General features: G+C 36.2%; 1 protein-coding gene across 2 annotated transcripts in view; it reads left to right on the plus strand.

The window, feature by feature from the left end:
- Positions 1-7816: 7816 nt before the first annotated feature.
- The window catches only part of pappa2 (pappalysin 2), a 58656-nt gene continuing 39512 nt past the window's right edge, over positions 7817-26960 (plus strand). Inside the window, exons 1-5 of one of the 2 annotated variants that reach the window (XM_084120753.1) lie at positions 7817-9613; positions 12674-13733; positions 21780-21928; positions 24949-25242; positions 25980-26172. In XM_084120753.1, coding sequence (XP_083976879.1) covers positions 8773-9613; positions 12674-13733; positions 21780-21928; positions 24949-25242; positions 25980-26172 — 2537 coding nt within the window. In that variant the 5' untranslated portion in view covers positions 7817-8772. The remainder of the gene's footprint in view (positions 9614-12673; positions 13734-21779; positions 21929-24948; positions 25243-25979; positions 26173-26960) is intronic. The other variant, XM_084120754.1, reaches the window with a different exon arrangement.

Here is a 26960-nt window from a genome sequence, read left to right on the forward strand (position 1 = left end):
ATGACTACATGTAGCTAATTTATATCTTGGCCTAGCCCTAGAGCAAAACGTCAAAGTCTCTTTATGTAATGTTGACCACTGGCCTAGTTATACTCATGAATAAAAAAAATAAGATTATCAACTAAATTGTTTATGTATATACTATCCATGGTAGGTATATACGCAACTATAAAACAAATACCATTGGAGCAAACCGTTGGATTTGTTTTAGGTTTTCCTTAAAACAAACAGAAAGAAACCATGAGAATAATCATGATTAGTTGTTTTAATTTTATTTCTATTTTATAGGTTTAACACACCAGAGTTTAAATCTTCTCAAAGACACCACATGTTAAAATACAATGTACAGTGACTAACACAAAAGCTTGAGTAGATTTCCTGCAATACTGGAAGCTGCAGTTTCAGGACCCCATTTCTAGGACTTTTTTTATGTATGTATTAGCAGTTTATAAAAAAATAAATAAATTGTATCACTTACTATTCAATTTTGTATTTTTATTATAATTTTCAGGAATGATGTAGTTGTTTAATTGTAAAAATGTAATTGATATATTGTCCTAACCAACCCCTAACCCTAAACATATGGCATGGCATGTCACAATTAGCTGAACAATATGTGTAATATACAAAATGGTATATAGATAGATACAGATTGATTGATTGATTGATTGATTGATTGATTGATTGATTGATTGATTGATTGATTGATTGATTGGTAAACCAACACAGAAACGTAATGCTAGTCTAGACTGTTCAGAGTTTTTTGTCTGTGAAAGCAGTGCAGCGAAGGGTTCAGCTGAATCCCCTTTGCATTCCTCATCAACCTTTTTTTTTTACCTCTTTCCTTGCAGTGTAGTCAGGATGTTGTTCAGTAACTTTATTTGTTTGTGTAAGCTGTGCAGTGAAGGTTTCAGCTGAAGTTTTAACTCTTTACCTGAGCAGTGTAGCCAGGATGTTGCTCTGCCCTAAGCTTTGCCCCCCCAAACATCTTCATCTACTTCAAAAACAAAGTGGTCAACATCAGTAGCCCACAGCCGAATACACAACCTACTCTGATCCAGACTTTTTTGAGACCATGCCAGAGTAGAAGCTGGTAAGCTTTCTACCACCCACAGTGTGACCACCTGCCCTCTTGATCCAAAATATCTTCTCTGATCTTGTACCATACTTTCTCTCTGTCATCGGTACATCTTTGACCAGAGACTCCATCCTATCAGACTTCATAAAGGGATATTTCATCCAAAAATAAAAATTATGTCATCATTTACTCAAGCTCATGTTGTTCCAAACTCACATGGCTTTTATTCTTCTTTTACCTGCTTTGATGATGACCAGCTACTGAATCTTTCATGATTCAATAAGGACATAAAAGCACTAAAAGGATCATAAAAGTATTTACAATTCTTCTGAAACTATTACAGCCTTGTATGAAAAACAGATCAAAACTTCAGTTTATTATTGCCATGTTCTCTAAAAAATGCTGGTTTGGGTCAAATATTAACAAAGCCAACTGTTGGTTTACATTTTTACATTAATTTTTAAACCCAACAGTTGGGTTTGTCCATATTTGACCCAAACATGGGTTGAAACAACAGCATTTTTAGAGTGATACTTACTGTCAACTTTATTCACTAAAATTGTTGAGATCTGCCTTAACTCACCTTAGTACAAAACCGTTCAAAAGTTTTTATTTAAAAGAAAGAAATTAATACTTTTATTCAGCAATCACACATTATATTGATCAAAAGTGGCAGTAAAGACATAATGTTACAAAAGATTTGTTTTTCAAATAAATGCACAGCTGTTTTCAACATTAATAAATGTATAATGAAATTTAATGTTGTACAAGTACACTTAATATTTAACACTATTATTGATCTGCCTGCATTGACACCATTATATGAGAACTGAACTGAGCTGGACTAGATTTTCTCTTGAGCGACTGTATAGATTATATTCCTGCTTTCACTGTGAACAATCTGCATTGTAAAAAGCGCTATATAAATAAAGGTGACTTGACTTGACAAGTATTTGACTGATCTAGTTATCAAATTAAAGTCACTGACTCAATGTTTAGTTGCAGTTGTTAACAACACACTGTAGGGGAAGATTATCAGTGAATAATGACTAAACCATTTTAGTCTGTACTATCTCACGCAAAACATCAGAAGACTTGGAATAAAGTGCACAAGTTGTGTGATACTTTTTATAGTGCATTCATGGTGATTGTGTGTCCTTTTTTGAAGCATGAGAGCTTTTGTCTCACTTCAGCTGTATTAGGCTATATTCAAATAGAGCACAGAAAGTAGTAGAGAAGCAAACAAATGTAAAGTGCTGATATGAAGAAAGCAAATGCAATGTAACAACGCGATAATTAGCACATGCAGTCATCTAGCGACATTCAATGACTTTTTAAGCATGTGTTATACATTCCACTGAAAATAGTTTGCAACAGTGCATACATTTAAAGACTATTTTTTTTCCTCAAAGTAGGCTAATGTTAACCAGTCAATCACTGAAGAGCTTGAGGATATTAATCAGATGAACTAGTGTCAGTCATCATATATGTTAGGTCATTGTATACAATTTGCATTAAGTTCACACAGAGACTGGATGGCATGTAACAGCTACGATTAATCAGATTTAATTCCTACAGACACTCATGACTGAAGTTTTCATTTTACACAGCAGGGGGAGTTATTATTGTATCTTTAGAAACATTACAGATTCAAACAAGGACACTCACATATAGCCTAACTGTGCATATATTTGACTGTCAAATATTATTTTCCAGTGCTCAGTTACACAAATTAAAATCAGTTTGACACTTACCACATAATTGGATTTAAATGCTTACCCATTTAATAATTCTAACTTGTGGGGTTTGGGTATATAAAACATTCAATTGTTTTAAATTATTGTTATTCTAAGTAGTATATTTTTTATATATTTAAATGTATGTAAATTTTTTGATTTTTTGTTAAATTGTTATTCATAACGGATTTTCACTGCCCAAGATATTGTACACTGTCAAAAATAAAAACGGAAAATATACTGGTAGGACATTATCCAGTAATTTCATGAACATTTTTGTTAACCCTATAAACACAATGTAGTCTGTAATACTCAAAATGTAGTATTCAAAATACAGGTAAAACTAACCACCTGTAAAATAAATAAATAAAAATGAATAATATGGGAAATTCCTACATATTTATATTGTAAATTGTGCCCTGTTTTTACAGACTTTATTAACGGTATAAACTGTTTATATCAGGTTTACTGGATAGCTTGCAGAACACATTCATTTGACTGAAGGACACGTAAAAATAATCTTGTAATATGTATTATGTACAGGGGCGTAATTTGTGGGGGGGATGGGGGGGGAGATAACCCCCCCAATATTTAAATCTATGCATTACAACCCCCCCAATATTTATACCATGATCACAATATCAGGAGGCATACCCAAACTTCAACCCCCCCAATGTTCAAACCAAATCTACGCCCTTGATTATGTATAATATGTAACAGGGAACCATATCAAAGATGAGCTTTGCTGATACTATTTTCATTGTACTCCACTATTATATGATCTTTTGGCAGCACAGATACATGCAATAAGTTAATTACAGCACTGCTCTCACATGACCTCCACAATGGAACACACTTCAAAGCCCTCCAACACTTACTTTTGTTGATTCAGATGTTCTATACTTATATCTCATTGGAAATTAAGCTCTAATAGCTGGCATTGTTAACACAGTTAACAGAAGCGTTTAAAAGCCAACTATAATTTTCCAAATGGATAAGCCATCATGGGAGGGGATCGGGCAAAATGTCTGGATGAGTTGTGTCTGCTCACATTGGCCAGCGCTGTGTCTCAGTTACAAATGGGCTAACTGTGGTTGCCATTTCAAACATTTATATATCTCTAGTGCTTCTGTTATGGCTCTTAAGGGAGAAATAAACCCATTTTAACTGATAGTAATATACTTCAGATATATTGGAGATAATTGACTGATCTGCCACTGTTGAGTACAATGTCTTTTGGAAGGAAAGTGGTAAATTGCACCACACACACACACACACACAAAAACGTTAGGTTGCTAATATCATGTTGAATTCATGTATTTGTTCTTATAAAGGAAAATAATTCTGAATTATGTTGTTAGTCTCTGGCTAAAAGGATAGCCTGGGTTGATTTTAAGACTTGTTATATGAGTGTCTTTCTTACTGTAGTTAAAAGTGTATCATTTAATTTTTGAAACACACCGATTATTTGCTTGGAGTGAAGATCCAGTGATCCTAAAAACAATAACAAAATTAAATCTGTTAAAACATTAGGCACTTTGATTGGATCAGATGTCTGCCTTCGATATTAATGGGCAACGCAGGAAAATGAGTAACAATTCCCAGCTGTCCGCCTCCTGTCATATGGATACAAGCATATAAAACAGATATGATTCACTTACCTATATTATGCCATCAAAGTGCTTTTATGAGGCGATACTAAAGGCAGTACTATGAGACAATAACACTTTATTTAAAGAGTCACCTCAAAACATATTTGTTGAAACACACAAAACTTTAAATATTAAGGTAAACTTTTTTTTTTTTTTTTAGCCTTATGTTCTTTCTATTTATTTTCACAGCATCAAAAAAAGTGGTTGGAAATCATCATAGAGGCCTGGCTTGTTGAAGATGAACAACAATAACTCCCTCTGCAAAGCAGTCAAATCCACTGAGACATGTTTTTGATGTATATCTAGAACATAAGGAAGGGAAATAAAGAAAAAAGAACATGCCGTCAGATGCTCGCTCAGAATAATCCAGTCTTAAAGCCAAGCCAGCCATGACTAACTAGGAAATGACGTTATAGTTCACACAGTGCACACCTGCTTCCCTCACTGTATCTTTTCAAATATCTATTCGGTGGAATTATTTGCTCCCTGCAGAAGCTAGTTGTGTCTCCTAAGTGACAGAATAACAGTTTTGTCACTGGTTGAAAATGTATTAAATATCTGCAACAGATTTACTTTGGATGTTCTACCTCTGCTGATAAGTGAATGGGGGTTTCCTTTGGACTTTGCTAGGCTCCTTGTTATTTGTCCAGCACATCAGGTTGGATTTTCCCATTGCGTTTCTGGTCATTTAGAATTGGATTGGGGTAGGGCAGCCTCAAATGAAGGATAATCTCTTAGAGGTCCTTTGCAGTGGGGGGTGAGGCCTGGGAGCGACCATTCACTTTTTTTTCTTCTTTTTTTTTACACAGTTGCAGCTGTGTCTCAAAGCACTTTGATACAAAAAAAGCTGAATGTTTTGAAGGCAGATCTTTGGGCTGGTTGCGGAATTCTTACCTCCCACTGTTAGGGCCCTTTCTACCCCTGAAGGGGCCCCTGTCGTAACTGCCAGTTACCCCAAGTCGGGGCCGTTTGCAAATTGAGCCTGACAAAAACTGATATGTTTCGGAAATTAAACAGCGGCATGTCTAACTTTTTGACCATTGCGATGAGATGTTGTACGTGGTTGCTGAGTTGTTGTGCGGTCACAAATCTACTCATTTGCAAGTCACATCACTCCATACAGTATGTGCACCTGCAGTGCTGAATGCCATTCAGGGCTATTATTCACTGTACAAAACAGTAAAGACACTCTGACCACATATTTAAAATGTGGCAGGTGAACATTGACATGTTTGAACTCTCAGTTGAAAGTGTGAATTCCTGGATATTTTTGGAAGGAAATATGGCACACTAGCATTAATGTAAGATCAAAGTGCTTATACAATGGTTCTGAAAAGAACGAGATGGCTATATAAGCTTTTCTCTATCATTTTAGATTATTTAGATGGGAGGAAATAGGACGTTACACAAACTGTAGAACTGCCTTTGAAATGCTCAGAAAAGAATTGGTACATTAAATTGCAATGTGCAGTTTATTCACAAACATGATCAAAAAATATAATTTAAATCATTCATAATTTATGGGTCTTTCGGTCAAGATTTTTCACGCATGACGAGATAAAGTCAAGATAAAGAAGTTGTTATAACGATAACGGGGAACCACTATGGCTTTCTGCATGTCCTCATATGAGCATAGCTCAATGACTGAAGTAACTACACAATTCATTGTGTTCAGGGGCCTTCATGTGATTTGTGTAAAAGGGAGAATTCCTTCCTAATATTAATGTTTTATATACACAGGAAAATTGTACTTATCAACAGCTAATCACTGGTTAACTTGTTTATTCATGTTTAATGAAAGGAGATTTTAATATATGATGCAAAAATTATTGATAAAATAAGTTAAGAAACTCTCTAAAAAATAATTAATTAACAAAGGTCATTCCTTGCATATTATATTAAAAGTGTAATCTACAACAAAATCATTATTAATTACAATTTTAGTATCAAAATTAATCTTATAGCTATTTTATTTTTATACAAAAAATACAAATTGCAAAATTTGGCAACTGTCCTTAGTATTTGTATGTTTAAAGTTTTTTTTTCCCTTAGGGTTAGGGTTAGGGTATATATATATATATATATATATATATATATATATTATTTTTCTTTTTTTCCCCTTTTTTTCAGTTTTACATTTGATATTTAAGGCATGAAATTCTGATTTTTTTTAAGATGCAGATAGAAACAGGATCAGCAGCAATAATATTAATTTACACTCCTGGGCAAAAAAAAAAAAGAAAAAAAAGAAAAGGGGGGCAAGCCAAAAATGGAAAAATATTTAGTGGTCTTTTAATGGTCTTAACAGTTTTAATCACAAATCACTGGTCAGGAAATTAGAAAGAATTGCACAAATACTGTATAAAGTAACGTAGCATGGAATAGCCTTCCTCAACTTGAGACAGCTTTTTAACAGTAGGAAGAGTCAGTGTTCCACTCAATGTTAATGGCTTCAAACAGTTCATGAGTAGTTGAAAAAAGTCTCCCAGATCGTTTGAGTTTAATTTAGTTCAATATTCTCCTGTACTCCAAAGCATAAATGTATTTTCACAGTGAAGTAGCTCCCCAATATTAAAAGGCTCCCCAAACAGAATCGTAGCTCTTCCTCCATGCTTCACTGTGGTAGAGATGCATTTGTTATTATATTTATCACCAGATTCTCGAAGACCCCGGAGCATCACTGAAACTTGTGTTTCATTATGATTCATCTCCCTACACACAACTTCGCAGTAAGTAAGTAGATATTGCTAATTTCCAGATCAGTAATTTGCAGTTGAGACAATTAAAACTTGGCCCTTTTTTGCCCAAGTGTATTTCAAAATAAATCAATTTTATTTCAATAAAATATAATATAATATGTAAAATATAATATATAATCAATAAATTCAATTTATTTATTTTTTGAGAGAGAGAGAGAGAGAGAGAGAGAGAGAGAGAGAGAGAGAGAGCATAACTCATATCCACCTGACTATTTGCTTTTTTTCCCCTCAGCATCTTTTAGCCTTTCCTGTTAACTTCTCCATAAGAGAGTGTTCTGAAATTGGTGAGAGGTCCATCCCTGTTTTTCAGTGTTTACACATCCCTCACTTGTCTTTTCCTATTTCCTACATGTGCGGCGTTTCAGCCGTGCTTCACATGCCAGGCAGATGTGCTGTCTCTTGCATTACTGTACAGAAGTAGGTGTAGCAGCTAGATGTCAATGGCTCTGGGGGAGAAAGTGAGAGTAGCATGCATGCGGGGCTGGGTTGGACCTGGGTGAAGTTTTCTTTCCTAATGGTTGGGTAAGGGGCTGGGTTTGTGATGTCAGGCTGCAGGAAACAGATAAAACGTTTAGCGCGTTAGTTTGATCTGATGTGGAGATGTGGAGAGCGCATGCAGCGGGACTCAGCCTGGGAATATAAACACACACGGAGCGCAAGAGGAGTCTGCGCACCATCTCAAGGTGATCCAAAGAGCCGTTTTCACTTGGAACAGCATGACAAAAAGACAAATCTCCTTTCAGTACCTTCACATTATTGGATTTTGATCCATATTTGTGAGAAAAATAAATACATTTTTAAGCTGACTTTTACAGCTCCCTGATATCTGAAACACTCCTCTGTTAGATAAACATCGACTTTTTATTTTTATTTGAACATTTTGGCGGTTTATTCGGGGGAAGAAGTGTGACCGCGAGCATTTGGACGCGACCAATTGCGCACCGGTGAAAGGTGGCAACCTCACATAACCTTTTTCCAGCGTGACATCTCTTCAAACAACCTTACACTGTACAGACAGCAAGCTATGTAAGTCTGCAATCAAATGCGATTTTAACGCTTTAATTCGACCACAATGAGGATACATTATTGCGCGCGTAAATGAACTACAAGTGAATGACAACTAGACCTTTGCGCTGTCAGAGCGCGCTACAGAGACAGGTTTGAGGAGATCCATTAGACACGAGATGTTATTTGTTTGGAGATAAGCACTAAAAAGGGAGGGAGAAAAGACTTAAAGTAGACAGTTTGGTGTCAGTTAGGGTACTCGTTATTAGCGACATCCAGTTGCAGACAGAGGAACAGACTATCTACCTTAATGCACTGACAATTTAGACTTCCCTTGTTATCATTTCTTTTCAAACAATAAAAAAACTTTCATTAACACACCTATCTTAACTTAAACACAGTACATGCTATCGTTGATGAGAAAAAAGGCACCCAAAACAATTAAAGCGATTTAAATATTAGGCTATCTCCCTTCCCAAGTGCAATTCAAAACAATCAAACAGATGTCCATGCTTTGAAAGCTGCACTATCTCCTCAATAAAATGACGTTTTTTAGACTACTGGCTATTCTTCTCGCAGTATTTTACACATGGCTGCTGAACAGCGCTCAGTCAGATCATATCCAGAAGTATAAGCGGACACTGGCACAGAGAGCGGACCGAGCGCTGGCTGGAGAGCAGTGCGGTTCTCTCAGCCGCAAGCGGCCGCCGCGCTCCACTGCGCAACAGTTCCCCCTAGTGGGCGTGATCGGAAAGTACGCTCGCCTGATAGACTTGCACTTAGGGAAAACTCAAACGGCGAGGTCGTGTTCAGGTGAGTGCAGCTCTAGTGACACAAATGCGGTTGAATTAACTAACTGGGATAGTAATGAGACGGGAAAATATTATGATCTACAAGAAGAGACTTTCATATTGAAGAAAGAAGGCAAACAATCACGGGGGGCCACTGCGCCTCGGTCTACTAAGTCACACAAACCCTTTAAATCCATATCAAAAGGACACCCTTTACAGGCAGAACAGGGTGGTGATTTGATAGACAGCTTGTCCTCACCAAGTAGGGTTGCACGGAGCCTTCCAGAGTTCAACAAAGAAGAAGATGCCCCAAATGATACGCAGGACACCAATATTCACCATATCGACTACTCTAAAGATAGTGATGAGTACTCTGGGGAGCAAGAAGGGCTGCAGAGCACTGCTGGGAAGCTATGGAGGGCCGATGTACGAGATGTGCCTGCAAAGTGGATGACAGCTGTGTATTTCAGAGGTCAGGCGGAGCAACTAAAGGTGAACCCTGCATTTGGCATAGAACTTCCTCGTTCCAGCTTCACTTTAGAGCTGTGGGTCAAGCCGGAAGGGGGCCAGAATAATCCTGCCATCATCGCAGGTGGGTGTTCATTCATACATCATTCTCATATTCTCAAATCACTCTTTTTTTTGGTTCTCAAAATTGTTTTTGTAGGAATTGGAATTGTCAGGCTATTACTTAAAGCAGTAGTTAGTAGTTACTTGAAGGATACATAATTCACAATTAGCAACTGTCTAATCAGAATAAATTCTGCTGTAAGGCATACAGCCATGCAGACCAAATTGATTATGGGAAGTCAGATTCATTCCTTGAACTCCCCTCATTTCATCAAGTGCACCAAATGGTGTGCGGTAGAATCTGTGTTGTGTCACAGTTTTGACACATTGTTTTTTCATTTAAGAGGCCTTTGTTTGAGGATATCAGCTGACAAGCAGATGAAAGGAGAATGGGGAAATGAGGTGCAAACGATGAGTAGTGCTGGGGCGGAGTGTAAGAGGGACAAATGGCCACCACCTGCTCAGTGTGTCCTGCCTGCTGTATTTAATCTTGTTTAGTGCATATGACACATTGCGTTTCCAAGATTTTATTCATAAGCAGCATGTTCTGGACACCATGCTCACATTGACAGCTACCTTCCATCCAGCTCAATAGTTTGATATATTTAAAACATTTCATTTGCTGCAGAAAGTAGGTGGTTTTTCATATGCAAAGCTGATTGCCTGTTTTTGTAAGATTGCCTGATTGCTTTGTAATTTAAGTATATCATTTATTTTTACGGGACTACGGGACTGCTGAATGCTTGAATCTGATTGGTTGATGAACATAAGGTGTGCAGTTATTTTCAGGAAAACGCACAGCTAAAGTTGTTCCAGGCAGGTCTTGACCGCATTACATGTCCATATCACTTCGCCAAATTATTTTGGTTATTTCAAAGGTCCTTACAGCCTACAACAGCAAAAGAATCAAAACCCACAACGACACTGATAAATAAATATAGTGAACAATAGGATAAAAACAACAAATTATTTCCATGTTTTTTTGCCAAAAAATTAAAATTTATTATGTACGGATAGCACATACTCTCTTTCTCCCGCTTTCTCTCCCACTCAAACGCACACGTATACAGTATGGACACACACTCGCACAGAAACGTATTGTCAGCTCTGATCTGTCGATTTTATCTGTAAAATAGTTTAGCAACTTAAAGCTACATGACATTTCTCACTAGCAAGGTTATAACTGCGCTGTTCTTGAAGCAGATAAATTTACAGTTTTGCTATTAGTTAAGACGCTGCTGCTGAACTCTGTTGAGAGACGCAGGTAATTCACACATACTTAATCTCTCTCTCTCTCTCTCTCTCTCTCTCTCTCTCTAATAATGGTGTTCTGTCGGTTTATCCTACCTTGTCAGATTTTGCCACCTCCCATTAAAACAGTAGGTAGCACAATTTGACAGCAAAAAAAAAAAAAAAAAAGCTACCTATCAGATTGTGCTACCAGCATCATATTCATGTGGTTTGAGGCTTTATTAACATCCATACCTACCCCTACCCTAAACCTACCCTTAAATTTTTTTTATTTTTTATTTATATATTTTTTTTGTTATTGCAAACCCATCACTAAAATTCATGAAATTATTATTATTTAATTTCTTTAGAGGACCTTATTGTGCCTTCTCCTTGTTATAGGGCTTAGGGCAGCGTTCCAGGTTTTCCTTAACTGTTCCTTAATATGATATATGGTTTTGACAGGCAACTGAGTTGACGTTCGATGCACATATTATGATTACAAAAAAACAGAAAAAAAGGAAAAAAAAAGGTGTGTAACATCACAGAAGGTGCCGGATCCCTCAAAGGAGCTTTCATAATCAGGTAAATGGGCATTTTCTTATGGCTGCTGAGGAGGGTCAATGTGGAAATGATTATATCTGGAAGTGCTTCTGAGACTAGTTCCCAGTAAGAAGAACAAAGCCCAGAGTTCTGTGGTTGTAACCTGCACAAGGCTTTTCCTCTACCATGGATGCCAAAATACATGCTTTTAGACAAAAAGGGGTGCAAATATTATTCATCTGTTTCTAACACTGATGAGTCATCTATCAGACCTCAAAGAGAGCATTAGATATTCCATTTTAAAATTATCCACCACTTGGATAAAATCAGTATTCCCCAATGACGTCAAATCTCACAAACCTCTTAAATAAATGAGGGTTTCTACAGTACCATCTTGCTATTGTTAAGATTGCATTATTTCACTTTGACATATTCGTCATCACTAAAATTATGTGAACATTCACTCTAGCTCCTTCTGAGGTCAATAGCTTTCTTTTAACAATCAGTGGACAAATCTATTGTTATAAAGCCAGTTTTAAAAAAAATCACTCACTCTGCCAAATGAGCGTTCAAAGGCTTTACTGGAAGTGGTCGTTTTAGCGCTAACTTTTCTTTCGCTAATAAGTGATAATATTCAAAAACATTCGCTTTTTCTCTGTCTCTCATAAACACTTATCATATTGAAGCCATCACTCATACAAGGTTACAAAAAAAAGTATTTCTTTAGCACACTTTGTCCCAAGCCAAACTCAGCACTCCGGGCCAGTCTGAGGTGGGAGACGGACACTATAAAAACAGGAAGATAAGAACCTGGGCTTTGAAAGTGTATAGTACGCCATCCAAGTGGATAGTACTCTGGAAAGGTTTGTCTTCAAATTCACAACGTCAGGGCTGGCTGATACACACAGAAATTAGCAGATGTTGTCACAGGCGGGAGCTCCGCACACACATCAGCAGGCTCTTCCAATGAATTAAATTTCAGTGTGGTCCACGTCCCTCAAGATATTTTGTTTAAAGCTGCCCATCTCTCGTTCCCCTGTTTGCAGGGAATAATACACCCGAGTGTGTATGTGCTCGCATATGCGTGTGTTGCTGGGAGGGTGAAGGGGTTCCCTGACCTCTCTCTGTCCTTCGACGGTAACATCTGTCTGCCAGATGTGACTGCTCCTTACGAAAGACAGCTGGGAATATCAGTGGATTTGTTGAATGGAAATGACTTAAACTCTTAAACTCTTCAGATAATTAAATGACAATTACTCTGTGCTTGATGAAGCTACATTTCTGTTCATTGACTTTTTTTTTCTTCTAGGCGTGTTTGACAACTGCTCGTATCCCTTGAGCGAAAAAGGCTGGTCTGTCGGTATTCGAGCGGCAGATCCTACAGGAAGAAAAGATGGCAGGTTTTTCTTCTCCCTTCGCACGGATCGCGCGCTCAAATCCACCACTATTATCGGACACCAGCGCTACCAGCCCAACAGCTGGACTCACGTGGTGGTCAGTTATGACGGCCACAAGATGGCGCTGTACGTAGACAACTCCAAGGTCAGCGAGAGCAGCGAACAGTCAGGTGACCTGTACAGCCCCTACATCAAGGCCTGTCGGTTGTTTCTGCTCGGCGGGGACCAGTCTGATCATAAGCACAGTTTCCGCGGGCATTTGGGAGGTGTCACACTATGGGGTTATGCGCGCACTCACCAAGCACTTAAAGGTCACCAACCCCATGCAGAGAGACAATCTCCCCTCCTGTCCCAGTGGGCAGATTTCTCAGAGGTCGAGAATCAGTGGGCGCCCTACAAAGACCGTCACAACCCAGTCATCGTGGCTCTTCCCATCCCAGAAAGACAGCTTGTGTCTCCATTTCTGCCGCCTCCATGCGGCGTGACTGTGTGTGACAATGCCGACGTCGCCCTCAGTTATAACCAGCATTGGCAGCTGCACGCTGCGAAGCGCCTACGTTACCGCATTGTGAATATCTGTAAGGATGACGGCGCTGACCCAACAGTCTCTCTGCAGCAGATCCAGCTACAACACCAAGCCTTGGAAGACGCCTTCCGTCCTTATAATATCACACTGGAACTCAGCATTCACAGCGTCTACAACTCTTCACTCCAACGGCGCTTCGTCCTCAGCAACTGCCACATTGCAAATGTGGGGAACCGCCAATGTGATCCCGAGTGCGACCATCCTCTCACGGGCCACGATGGGGGTGACTGCTTGCGCATGGGGCCTTGCTACAACTGGAAGCGGAGAGATGGAGTCTGCAACCCAGAGTGCAACAGTATTTACTATGATTACGATGATGGTGATTGCTGTGACCCTGAGGTCACAGATGTCGCAAAGACCTGCTTTGATCCAGAGTCTCCTCAGAGGTAAGCTTGTGCTTCAGTATGGTTCCACTTTGGCAACTAACTTGAAACCAGGAATAATTTTAGTTGTATGTGCAAGAGGGTTCATGTTTTGGTCCTAATTCGAGGATTGCAAAATCTTTCTAGCGTAAAACCCTCAGGATGATATTTAACTGACTGATACCATATCATTACATCAACTATGTACATTTATATATCCTTACTTTATATTCCTGCCAAACTGCTTGAATTTAAGTTCAACGCCTTAAAGGCCAAGACAAAATGTTTTTTTAGTTCAAGAAATTGAAAACAAGTTATGTGCTTGTTAAATGTTCTCATAGCAGCATCAGGAAAAGGGAAACCAAAGTGTCTTATTGTGAAATAGTGTTCACTTTTTTCAGGATTGTCAGAGCATTTTGTATTACTCAACATGCAAAGCATACAAATCGGCCTTCTGGAATAGCTTTAAAAAGCATGCAAAACTTGGATGTAGAACTGAGCCAAAGTATACGCTTAATGTGGCTAAACAACAAAACCAGAGGTCTCGGCTCTATTCACTGTGAAAGGCAGGACAGTTTTGCTCCCGTACAGACTGTTTGATGGCTTGTCATAGAGTCTTTCATTTTTATAATGCTACAGATATAAAAGTAGATGTTCACAAAGTCGCACTATAGCGTAATCCTAAAAATGTGATCTATTAAGATCTTCTATCTATTCTATGCAAGCATAGAAAATAATTTTTTATACGTGTTTTAAACTTTTTAATACTTAAAATTAAGATTTTGAGCGCACCATTTAGGAGATTAGATTATTCAATTGGATATCATATATAATGTAAGATATATGGTAAAAAATCCATCATTTTAACTTCCTACCTTTAATAAGTGCAGACTGCACTTATTGTATTGTATATATAAATGTTCACATAAATGTTTAATCATATTCAGTCTGAATCTTGTAGCAGGATAAAGCTGCTATACATCAAAATTTCATATGCAGTCTGGGAAGTGTTGTTCCAGGCTCAGCGTGCATAAAGACCTAGTGTCTCAGCCTCCAGCTGTTGTCATTTTATGGTTGCTTGAGAACAAGCTTTCTTCAAGGTATGCCTTTCTGTACCTGAAGGGTTCCTATAGAGATAAATGGGGTCCCAATGATACCATTGGATGGTGGTCTGAGATACACTTATTTGGTAGATTTGCCCTGGGACACTTTTAAAGAGGACCTCAAGTTTATAGCCAAAATCCACAGGCAAAGATTTTTTTTTGGTTGGTGGATCATAAATCAGTTGAACGCCATCTCAACGCTGTTTCTAAAAGGCTTAACTGGTTAGCATGGCCTGTTAGATGGTGGTAGATGATGCAACTACACACTCTGCAGGCAAAAAAGCATCTATCTTTCAATCATTCAAAAGTAGTTGAGTATTCTGACTAAATAATATTATAATAAGTTATTATTATTATAACATGAAAGCTTGTTTCCGCCACAGAATAAAAAATAAAAAAGGTAATTGCGACTTTTTATCTTGCAATTCTGACTTTTTCAGAATTGTGTGATATAAAATCGCAATTGCGTGCTATGAAGTCAGAATTGTAAAATATAAACTTGCAATTCTGACTTTATAACTCAGAATTGCATGTTTATATCTTGCAATTATGACTTTATAACACGCAATTGGGAGATATAAAGTCAGAACTGCAAGATATAAACTCGCAATTGCAAGATTTTATTTTTCACAAATGTTAAATGTTTTATTTTGTGGCGGAAACAAGCTTCCATATTCTAACAATAAGCAACATACCATTTACAAGTTTGGAGGCAGTAAGGTTTTTATTTTATTTTTATTTTTTTAAAGAAATTAATACATTTATTCAGCAAAGACAAGACTGGAGTAATGGTTGATTATTCCAGTCTTCAAATTGGCCATTACAGGAATAAATAGCATTTCAAATTGTATTAATATTTCACAATATTACTATTTTCGCTGTATTTTTGATTAAATAAATGCAACCTTGGTGGGCATAAGATTTTTTTTTTTTAAATATACTGTATATAGAAAAAAATCTTACCAACCCCAAACTTTTGAACTGTATTGATTTATCGCTAATATTTCATTGTTTAACCATTTCACAGTTTTGTTTTGAAAGGCTCTTACAAGTGTGAAATAGATAGTTTTTCCTTTCTCACAGATCAGGATAGTCTCTAGTGAAGGGCTTGGGACATTAGCATGATGTAATTTTCCTTCGTTCCTGTGCCAGTCGAGCAACTGCCATTGAGATGAATAGGAATGCTAAAAGATATATCTTCAGGGAATTTAAGACCTCCTTAATACTATCTAGGCCAACATTTTGCAATGGTGGTGACCTGGAGTAGCATGCTGTCCTTGGCACTCCATATTCAAAAAGCAAAGGTTCATTCACTGGACTTATTTTCCTCTAAATATATGTCACGATCCACACTCAAGGAGACAGGGAAGATCCAAGCGCACTATATTTATTGGGGAAATCCATAATCATAAAACCAGTCCAGGCAAGGGTCAAAATCCAAAGGCAATCCAAAAACAATAAACAAACAAGAACATGCAAAAACAGACCTCAGAAGTGGTGTGACAATAACAACAAGGACTCCGTAACAAACACTAAACAGGCAGGGTATTTATACACAGAAACTAACAATCATGATGGGGAACAGCTGGGTGCAATGAACAGTGATGAGTGCAGACAAGGATTGTGGGGAATGCAGTTCCTAATGTGAATGACACCGTGGGGGAAGAGGACCTCTAGTGGACACCAGGGAACATAAACCAACACTGTGACAATATGATGTGTCAACAAGTAGAAATGCTGATAGCCAATGGGACCGTATTAGCCTTGGACTCATAGACTAAGCCCTTAGATAGGTCTTTCCTTACTATGCTGGAAGCGCGTATCATTAAGGCAGCAGTCCAGAGTTTGCAGAGAATTAATGCAGGGATGACATTTTGATGGCAATTGTATAGCGTGCTTTTTATGTCGAGGTCTGGGATTTTAATGCTTTGCTGTGTGAGTTATAGCCCAGGTATCTGCTGCTGGGCAGTAAAGCTCGAGTACCTGCCAATGGCTGTCACTACTCAATTTTGTTGTTGAAGCAGAGAAAAACAGCACAGGGGAACCACCAGATGCTTTTTGGCAAGCTCCAGAAATGGAACGAGAAGAAAGCAAAGACATTTTAGTTCAGACATTTAAGCCAATAGAACTGAACTACCTGATATCTCTTCTCTTTAGTAATTATCTTTGATAGATGTTTAGCAATTTTAGTGATTTATGATGTATTTATTTCTTTATTCATTCTGCTGCAAGATATGTGGAATGGTGGTTTTGAAACTACCTGTTTCAATAAATGTTTTTTTCTTTCTTTTTTTTTCTTTTTCTGTGTTATTCAAAAGGATTGTGTCCATCTATAAGGTGAAGTGTGTAGATTTTTTTCCCTTTTTTTTCCCTTAAAATACTTTATTATATCCAAGTTTTGTGCACAGTAAACCTACTCCTCTGAAGTGTTAACCTCTGGAAACACTCAGAAAGTGTAAACAACTGCTTTTAAACCTTTGCTTTGTTTGAGCGGTCTGACACGTTGGAGGACATGAAAAATGGAGGACGGGGCAAGGCGAAAGGGGCAGTATTTTTATTATTTTTGCTTTTCCATTAGTTCTGCTAATAGCACAGAAATTAGGGGAGACTGGGGTTTGTTGGCACAAGTCTCTGGTGAAATGAACATTAACCCAAGATCTTAAGTAAGTAATTTTCAATGTCAAAATATTTCATATATCGTGTTAAAGTATATGTTTTATAAAAATATGTTTTGTAAAATTAAACAATATAAAATGATTATAAAATTACAATTATGTATTTTACATAAAGCAAGTATTTTAATTATATTCATTAATAGTGACAATAAAGACTTTTCTAATGTTACAAAAAAATATATACATTTTAAATAAATGCCGTTCTTTAGGTTTCCTCAAAAATATTAAGCAGCACAACTTTTCAACATTGATAATGATAAATTCATTTTTCTCTAAATCCGCATATTAGAATGATTTCTGAAGGATCACATGACACTAAAGACTGGAGTAATGATGCTGAAAATACAGCTTTACCATCACAGGAATAAACTACATTTTAAAATATGTCAAAATAGAAAACAATTACTTTATTGTAATTATATTTGACAGTATTACTGATTTCTATTTTTGATGAAATAAATGCAGCCTTGGTGAGTTCAAGAGACTTGTTTCAAAAACTTTTGAAAGGTATATCTTCAGAATTATTATTTATTTAATATTAATACTTTAATATTTTAAATTATATTTATATTAATATTTCTGCATGTGATCTATGCCCACATTTATTTATTTATTTATGTTCATTATAGAAACTTTTTTATATACAATATATAGCATTCAATCATTTAAAAGTTTGTTTTGACCGAAAAAAAAATGGACTTGTGATTGCTTTGATTAGAGGACTGTGCTGACATTTTCATTTGCTGTTGTTTTTGTCATATTATGTTTGTTCCCTGAATAAGCATTTTTGTGGCATCAGTTGGTTTTGTGGTTAGTATTAGATTCCCCTGTGCGAAAGCTTAGGGAAAAACGGACAACATGTTTTCTTTTTTTCTTTTTTTTTTTGGTAATTGATTCGATTCATCTGTATATAAATATGTTCTTCCTTAAACATACTGAAAGGCTGGACTGGTAAATACCGTCAGCACTCACAGCTTACAGTTATTAGTTAACCACTAATGTCCGGGCATGGAGGAAGCATTTGTTTATGTGAGGCTTGAGTCTGAGTGTTGTTTGAAAAAATAAAATAAAATAAAATACTGATTATTGAAGCCAGTAGAAATAATATTTGATTTAGCCTCTCACACTGTAAAATGTGATTTGTTGCTTAAACTACAAAAGTGATGTTTTGACTTGATTTAAAATGTTTGGTAATTTATTAAACCAGTATTATTTGTTGATAAATTACACACTTAACTTGATTTATTGTGACTTTGGATAACTGCAGTGAATTCTGTGTGCATTTTGTTTCCTCTTCTACGCAATTCGTCATCTTTCATCGAGGAATGTCAATTTAACGCATCAAGTCAATGCATCTAGGTTACAAACTTTTGTACTTTTTTAATAGCATTTTTGTCTTTACATCTGATAAGACAGTGTAGGAAGTAAATAGGACGCAGGCGGATAGGAAGGACTCCTTGTGAGTACACAGTTTATATTTGATATGAGTTGTTGTGCCATCTCTCTTATACATATACTTTATTATTTAACCTCTCATAATCCTTTACCAATTTCCTCCTACTGTTGCTTCTTACTTATGTTTCTTGTAGATTTGTTTTTCAAATCCAATCTTTAGGACTGACTGACCTCACTGCCATACTGCAGTTCAATGATTTCAGATCTGTCATTGTAATGACTTAAGTGTGAGCTAGACGGCTAGAGACATACGAGAGTCGTTGTCATTTTGGGAAGGGAGGACAGAGAATTGGAAATTCTGCCCATGCTCATGTCTTATCCCCCCTCTACTTTCTTTCTCACCTCTTTCACGTGATGTGAATGTTTCACTTTGCGTGTCGGAATGTTTGAACCTAGACCATGCTCTTCGGGTTTGGAAGTTCAAGTCCATTTACTAACAATTTTTATATATAGCCTATCACATTATTACAGATTCTGCCATATAAACAGTATAAAAACCATTTTTTGCCACAAGATGCCACTGTTTTCGACACTCTTGATGCTTCGAATCTTTTCCCGAAACAATCAGAGAAAGGTTCAAAGATTTGTAAAAAGCTTCAAAGATTTGGAAAAATTGTAATTTTTTCTGTCCCTACTCAATATTGTATGCCTTTTTGCAAATGTTTCAATCAAGTTTAGCTGTTTTAGAGCCTAAAACAGCTTTTTCATTTTGAGCCTGGTTTTTAACATTAACTATCTGTAATGTCATTTTTCGTGTGTGGAAAAAGTGCCAATTAAACAAAACTAAAGTAGCCAATCAGATTTATTTTCACCCATTTGACGTTACAACACACAAACACGCACCTTTATATATTCTCATTCTCTCTTGCCTTCTCAATATGCCATGAGTGTACACAGATAGATTAATAATCAATTAAAAAAAAATTAATTACTCTCATGGTACGCACAGTGCGTACATCCGTACAGCTGCAAGTGCCACTGATGTCCATGATGTCGAATATTTAGTTTAAGCATTCAAATGTAAGTCAGGAAGGTTTTAGAAAAACACTGAAATGCATATAAATTATAAATCACAGAATTTTAACTGCAAAAAATAGTTTTTCTTAATCCTCTTCTAATCAGTATTTTGTCTCAATCTTCTCCTAATCAGTATTTTTGTGCTTTGAATAAACCGGATAACATTTCTTGAGAAGATAAATTGCTAATAAAACCAATAACGTAATAATAAAACATAACAATTTTTCAGAGAATGTATTTCAAATTACATTTATTTGTCTTACCCCTTTGGCAGCTATTTTATTTCAGTAGAAATCTAACAAGTTTATGATTAAAAAAGAAAAAGAAAATACTGATTAAGAACATGATTTTTTGCAATGTGATTGTGACTAAGAATAATAATAAAAAAGAATAAATCACCTGTCATAATGTGCAACCTTCACTTTTGCTAAACGTGTTTTATTTCCAATATTCTGCATCTGATTGACTTTTCTATCAACAATGATTCACTGTACAAAAAATTATGGTCCAAAACATATTTGTGGCACTTATTTTCCAGATCACATTTGGAAAAGATCGTTCACCTTTAAATCATGTGAAATATAAATAATTAAATCATTTGAATTATTTTGCTGAAATAGCCATATAGGAGAGATTTAGGCAACTGCAGCACTCAAAAACAATGGCTCTGCCTTTGCTTGTTTAATAAAAAACGATGTCAGAAGTACGATGCTTGGTTTATTCTCGCATGGAACGGGTCCAAGAAACAGTAGGTGGTTCAGCTAATAGGCTCGACCCTTTGGAATGATCCAAAGGGCATTAAGAAACCGGACCTCTTCAAACCAACGGGCCAATGATATGAGGTGCAAAGGCTTAAGCAGCTATGAAAGCAAAAGAGAAAAATGACATGTGACATATTCCAAAGTAAAAATAAGTTAACATCACACATCAAAGCCTCTCTATGGCGATTCATCACAGCTGGGAGTAGAATGAAAAAGAGGGTAGTCGTTTCATGCGCCATAACCAGTTCGAATAATTATATTCTCTAATCATTGTGACATAAAGTGATTTTTTAACGATGTTGTTATTCAAACTGCTAATAAAAGTCAAGAGGCAAATTTAAAAACACGTACCGTGTATCACATCGTACCACAGTAAATTTTATATTCGTTCTCTTTCAAATTCCAGTTGATTATACTTCTGATGGCATGTACCATAAGTAAAGGTGTCGTTAAAAAACATTAATTAAGTAAAATGTTCAATTGTCAGTCCCTTTTAAATCTCGATTTGACAGTCTCAATCTTTCACAGAAAATGTGAATAACTTTGATATTTTAATAACTTTAAATAATAATCAATGTTTCAAAAATAATTTAATTCTGCTGTAAAGCAGATCTAAAAAAGACAGTGTCATTATTCAGCAGAAGTCAGTTCAAGACAATGTAGAGTTCAATAACTGTGTATCAATTATCAATTATAAAATTCGTTTTTTGAGCAGCTCTGCAGAAAATGGTTGTGTCATCATCTTGCTCAATTGAGATCATGTTTGGTTATAACGCCATAATGCCAGTGCAATCAAATCAATAATATTACTGAATATGAAGTGCCCCCATAAGCAAGCCAAAGGCGATAGTGGCAAGGTGCCCAAACTACATCAGGAGAGAAAAATGAAAAAACAAACAAACAAAAAAAAACCTTGGGAGAAGCCAGACTCAGTTGGGGTCCGGTTCTCCTTTGGCCAATGTCTTTCATGTTGTTCATTCATGTTTATGACACTTCTCTTAAAAATAACTTATTTTCTATGCAAAGTGGTTTGACTGTGTGTCAATATCTCTGCTACAGGGCTTATCTGAGCATAAAGGAACTGAAGGAGCTGCTTCATCTGAGCAGTTCAGACATGCTCAACGTGTTCTTTGCTAATAATTCAGCACGCGAGGAGCTTGCTGGAGTCGCCACCTGGCCATGGGCAAAAGAAGCCCTTACTCATCAAGGTAAGATGTCCACTCAAATGTAACGCAAGAGCTCATGAACATGACAAAATGAAGAACCTAAACCTAATTTTTTTTTAAAGCCCAAAACCCTAATCATGTGAACATGAAGATTTAATGATGAAAACATGACTTAACTATATAGACATGATTCAGCTAGACTAGAATGAACTATAATGGACTACACCATTCTAGGTGTAGTCGATTGTACATCTAGACCAGGGGTTATCATTCCTGCACAACCCTAATCCAACACACCTGAACAAACTAATCAACATCTTCAGGATTGCTAGAATGTTACAGGCCGGTGAGTTTTGACCAAGGTTGGAACCAAACTCTGCAGGAAAGAGTTGAGAATCCCTGATCTAGACTAGACTAGACTTTAAAATAAAAGAAAAACTAATATTTCAAAATAAAAGACCAGGGACTTAACACAACAGATCTACCTCTTGGCCTCCATACCCAACTGGGTTCATTCTACCATGGACAATGTTAAGACCTCGGTTGTTTCCTATTGCTACATTCCCCAAAGCACATGTGTTTTTTTTGTACCTAATGCCATACATCTTCTTGTTCATGACTTGCTTTTTTTCGATCGCCTTAAATCTTTTCTTTAAAGAAACACATTCTTGTCTCTTCCTCCTTGTTGTCTGTATTTGCCTTCACGAGATTAATGGGCCGTAATCTCAAGCATAAAAGAAAACACTTGCAGCACGCATAGATTTCCCTGTAGATTGCCCCTTAATCATTAAGGCTGTCCACCAGGAGAGAAGAAAAGGAACTCGACAACAACCAAACAAAAACAACAGAAGGGTATTACCCTGTTGCCATCTCCATCTAACTTCCAGCTGATTTTATAGTACCCGTCGCTGTTGTGTTTTAGAGCTCATTAAAATGGTCTTGGTGAAGTCCAGCTCCTTTAAAAATGAGATTTCTCTCAAGCAGGAAAATTTCTTATGTAAGCCCACCTCCCATTGATTCAAGATCCATGATCAGACATTTTGGTCTTGGCTTTTTGGATTATAGCTTTTGTTAATGAGATGATTTTGGCCTGTGTGTAGAATGTGAACTTTTAAACCGACATTAGCATGAGTAATTAGCACCAACCTGTTTTAATGAGCTTAAATTTGTCTACAGTCTGTTTCTAAAGTATATATGATAACACTTTACATTAGTGTTTAATTTGTAAACATTTAATTAATTTATTAGGTATCAAACAAACATTTTCACAGCATTTATTAATTCAGAGTATGTTCATTTTTAATTATGTTTCATTCTTAATTCATTAAGTGATTTTAACTCATAGAAATTGTAAATGTAAAAATAAAAATGTATAAGAACATTAACCGAGATTAATAAATGCTGTAAAAGCATTGTTTGTTGGTATTTCATGTGGCATTATGTTAAGTTATATAAACTTATAGTAAAGTGTATGACAAGTGATTCGCATATTAATACAATTAATTTGATTTTATATTTTATTTATGTATTTTATATACAGCACCTTAAATATTTATTTGAATCCCCCAAATGTTATATTGGTATTCTATAATTATTTTATGATTATCTTGATTACTTGACCGGATACTTATTTGTCAAAAACTTGTGACCGCTAAATTGTATAATTGCACTATTATTTTCTTATTGTGGTAGTAGCCATGTAATAAACAGGATAGTCCAGACAGCCTGTTGTAATTACAAAATAAACCTCTTCAGGAAGGGGTCCTTGGGGTCCTGATCACCCTGTCATGCTTTAAACAGAGCCAAGAATAACTGTATCCCAATAACCATGGTAGGTCAAGTTAAGAAGGAAAAAAGAATTATGAAATGTTCATAAAAACGATTGACCAGAGTGTTGAGTAAAAAGTTTTTAAAAAGTTAGTTTTGTTTTTTATTCATCTTGGATGAATAAAACAGATTCCAGAGGTGGTCTGAGACATGAAAGGTAACATAAATTCATGAATGACTGACCACGCTGCTTTTAATCACTCAGAGATATGGCTCCATTCTTGCTATTCCCATAATCCACCTCTGCTTTTGATTTACTGTCTTTGGTGCAAGACAATCTTTGTCCACAAATGTTTCGGTGGACTTGCATGGAGGTTAAATGTGAGATTAGTTTCTCATAAATTAGGGGGCTCGGGTTTATGGTATGGGTTTGAGCAACAGCCTGCCCTGGTTTAATTCCACATAAATCATGAGCTTATTTGCGAGAGTACCTTGATGTCTATTGAGGAACAAGGTCAAACTACTGCTCTGAATGCTTTAAGTGAAATCAGACCATAGCATGAACTGCTGATCTTGTGGTATAACTGTAAATGATCTGTGTCTGTCAGACGTGTCTAGCCAAGCTCTGAACGTTTGGCTGAACTCCCATAAAACATGGATATTTCCTAAATAAAAAGGTCATTCTCTCTGATCTTGGATATTCGCTGTAAATGGTCTGTCTGTGGTGGAGCACAAATCTAGAAGAGAAAGCTTTTCTCAGGGCCACATAAACCAACTTCTGTTTTTAATTAGTAAACAAATTCCTTTTTTTTTTGCTTTAAAACCTAATAAAATGTATAAACACTATAAGTGCTATATAACAAAAATTATGCAAATTATTCTCTCAATGTCATTTCATATTTGCTCTAAAACAGCTGAACATCTGCATGGATTTTAAGCCGTTATAAATGTCACATTGTTTTAAGATATATATTACATTATTTGGATATAAAAACAGATGCCAATGTGGTACCATTCAGCAGGTGTGGGATCTTAAATACATTGTAATGTTCTGAAAGTGGTTAGAACATTCTACTGTTCTTTCTGGTAATCCTAGCTGCGGTGGTCCTGTTTACAGGTTAGATTACATAATGTTTTATGCAGCAGTATTTCAGAACAAATCCGTTTGATATACTTACAGACTTCTGGCTTAGAGATTAAAGTTAAACTTTAGAATCTACACCTCAGTGTTCTTTCAGGTTAAAGTTTATATTGTTTCATCAACTGCAGAGATGTCCATTTGTGTCATTTTTCAGGTGGAATGATTCTTAACCCCTCCTACTTTGGCACCAAAGGACACAACAACACCATGATCCATGAGATGGGTCATATTTTGGGACTGTACCATGTGTTTAAGGGTGTGAGTGAACGCGAGTCATGTGATGACCCCTGTCAAGAGACCATCGCATCCATGGAGACTGGAGATCTGTGTGCCGATACAGCACCAACGCCAAAATCGAAAGCTTGTCACGACCCTGATCCAGTCAATGACACTTGTGGCCTTACCCAGTACAAAAACACACCGTACAACAACTACATGAGTTACACAGGTAGTCCCGATCAGTTTTCTGCTTCTGTTTGCCCAACAAGAAGAACCAGTTTCACTTTAAAAATATTGATGTTAGTGTTTAACTTAAGTTATACATGCTTGTAGTGTATATACACATTCAAAAGTTTGGTATCAGTACGAAAAAATAAATAAAAAAGTTCAACAGGGCTGCATTTATTTGATCAAAAATACAGTCAAAAACAATAATATTGTGAAATATTATTATAATTTAATAAATAAAAAAATTATATCTAATTATAATTTGTAATGTAAATTATTCTGGTGATGGCAAAAGCTGAATTTTCAGCATCATTACTCCAGTCTTCAGTGTCACATTGTTCTTCTGATTTGCTGTTCAAGAAACATTTCTTACATTCATTAATCAGCACAACCATTTTCAACTGATACTACATCAGTTGAAAATGGTTGTGCTGATTAATGAAATGTTGTTGTTTTTTTCAGGATTTTTTGATTAATAGAAAGTTTGAAGACAAGTAGAAGTAGAAGTAAAAATCTTTTTAACACCATAAATGTCTTTCCTGTAATTTTTAAACAATTTAATGCATCTTTGCTGAATAAAAGGAGCAATTTCTTCTTTTTTTTTAAGTGATTCCAAACATTTGAACAGTAGTGTATACATGAGGATCAAACATAATTTGATTTGATTAAATTAAGGATCAAATTAATGTGAATAAAACAATGGAAAATGTCAAATGTGAAAGTTTTTTTTTTTTACAGATGATGACTGTACAAACCATTTTACACCCAATCAAGTAGCTCGGATGCACTGCTATATTGATTTGGTCTACAAAGCCTGGGTCCAAGGCAGAAAGCCCACCCCTGTTCCTCTTGCACCAGTGGTTATTGGTCATGAATCAGATTCCGTCTCAATTCACTGGCCGTATCCAATCAGTGGGCCACTTGTCCACAGGTAAAGTAAGGCGTGCACATATAGCAAATAACATGCATTCATGTTACATTATTTTTTGGATTCTCAAAGGTTTTTTGTTTACTAACAGCCAGCAATGCAGTTTAACCAGATGTTAAATATGCTGCAATACATATTCAACTTCAACTTTCATTCTATTAAGTGAAAACACATGGAAATAGATGGATATACACTTGCTTTTGTAATGTTTTGTATGTGATTGCATTGCTATCCAAATGTGTTTTGGAGGCCTTTAAAACTTTTTTTTTTTCATCATCAGATAGCTCAATAAAAGCGCATAAAGTGATTCATGGCACTACAAAGCAGGGCAAAAAATATATTTTGAGCACCCCATTTATATGTATATATATATATATATATATATATATATATATATATATATATATATATATATATATATATATATATATATACAGTGAGGAAAATAAGTATTTGAACACCCTGCTATTTTGCAAGTTCTCCCACTTGGAAATCATGGAGGGGTCTGAAATTGTCATCGTAGGTGCATGTCCACTGTGAGAGACATAATCTAAAAAAAAAAATCCAGAAATCACAATATATGATTTTTTAACTATTTATTTGTATGATACAGCTACAAATACGTATTTGAACACCTGTCTATCAGCTAGAATTCTGACCCTCAAAGACCTGTTAGTCTGCCTTTAAAATGTCCACCTCCACTCCATTTATTATCCTAAATTAGATGCACCTGTTTGAGGTTGTTAGCTGCATAAAGACACCTGTCCACCCCATACAATCAGTAAGAATCC

The sequence above is a fragment of the Abramis brama genome (genome assembly GCF_963993115.1).
Source record: "Abramis brama genome assembly, chromosome: 7".
Lineage (NCBI taxonomy): Eukaryota > Metazoa > Chordata > Actinopteri > Cypriniformes > Leuciscidae > Abramis > Abramis brama.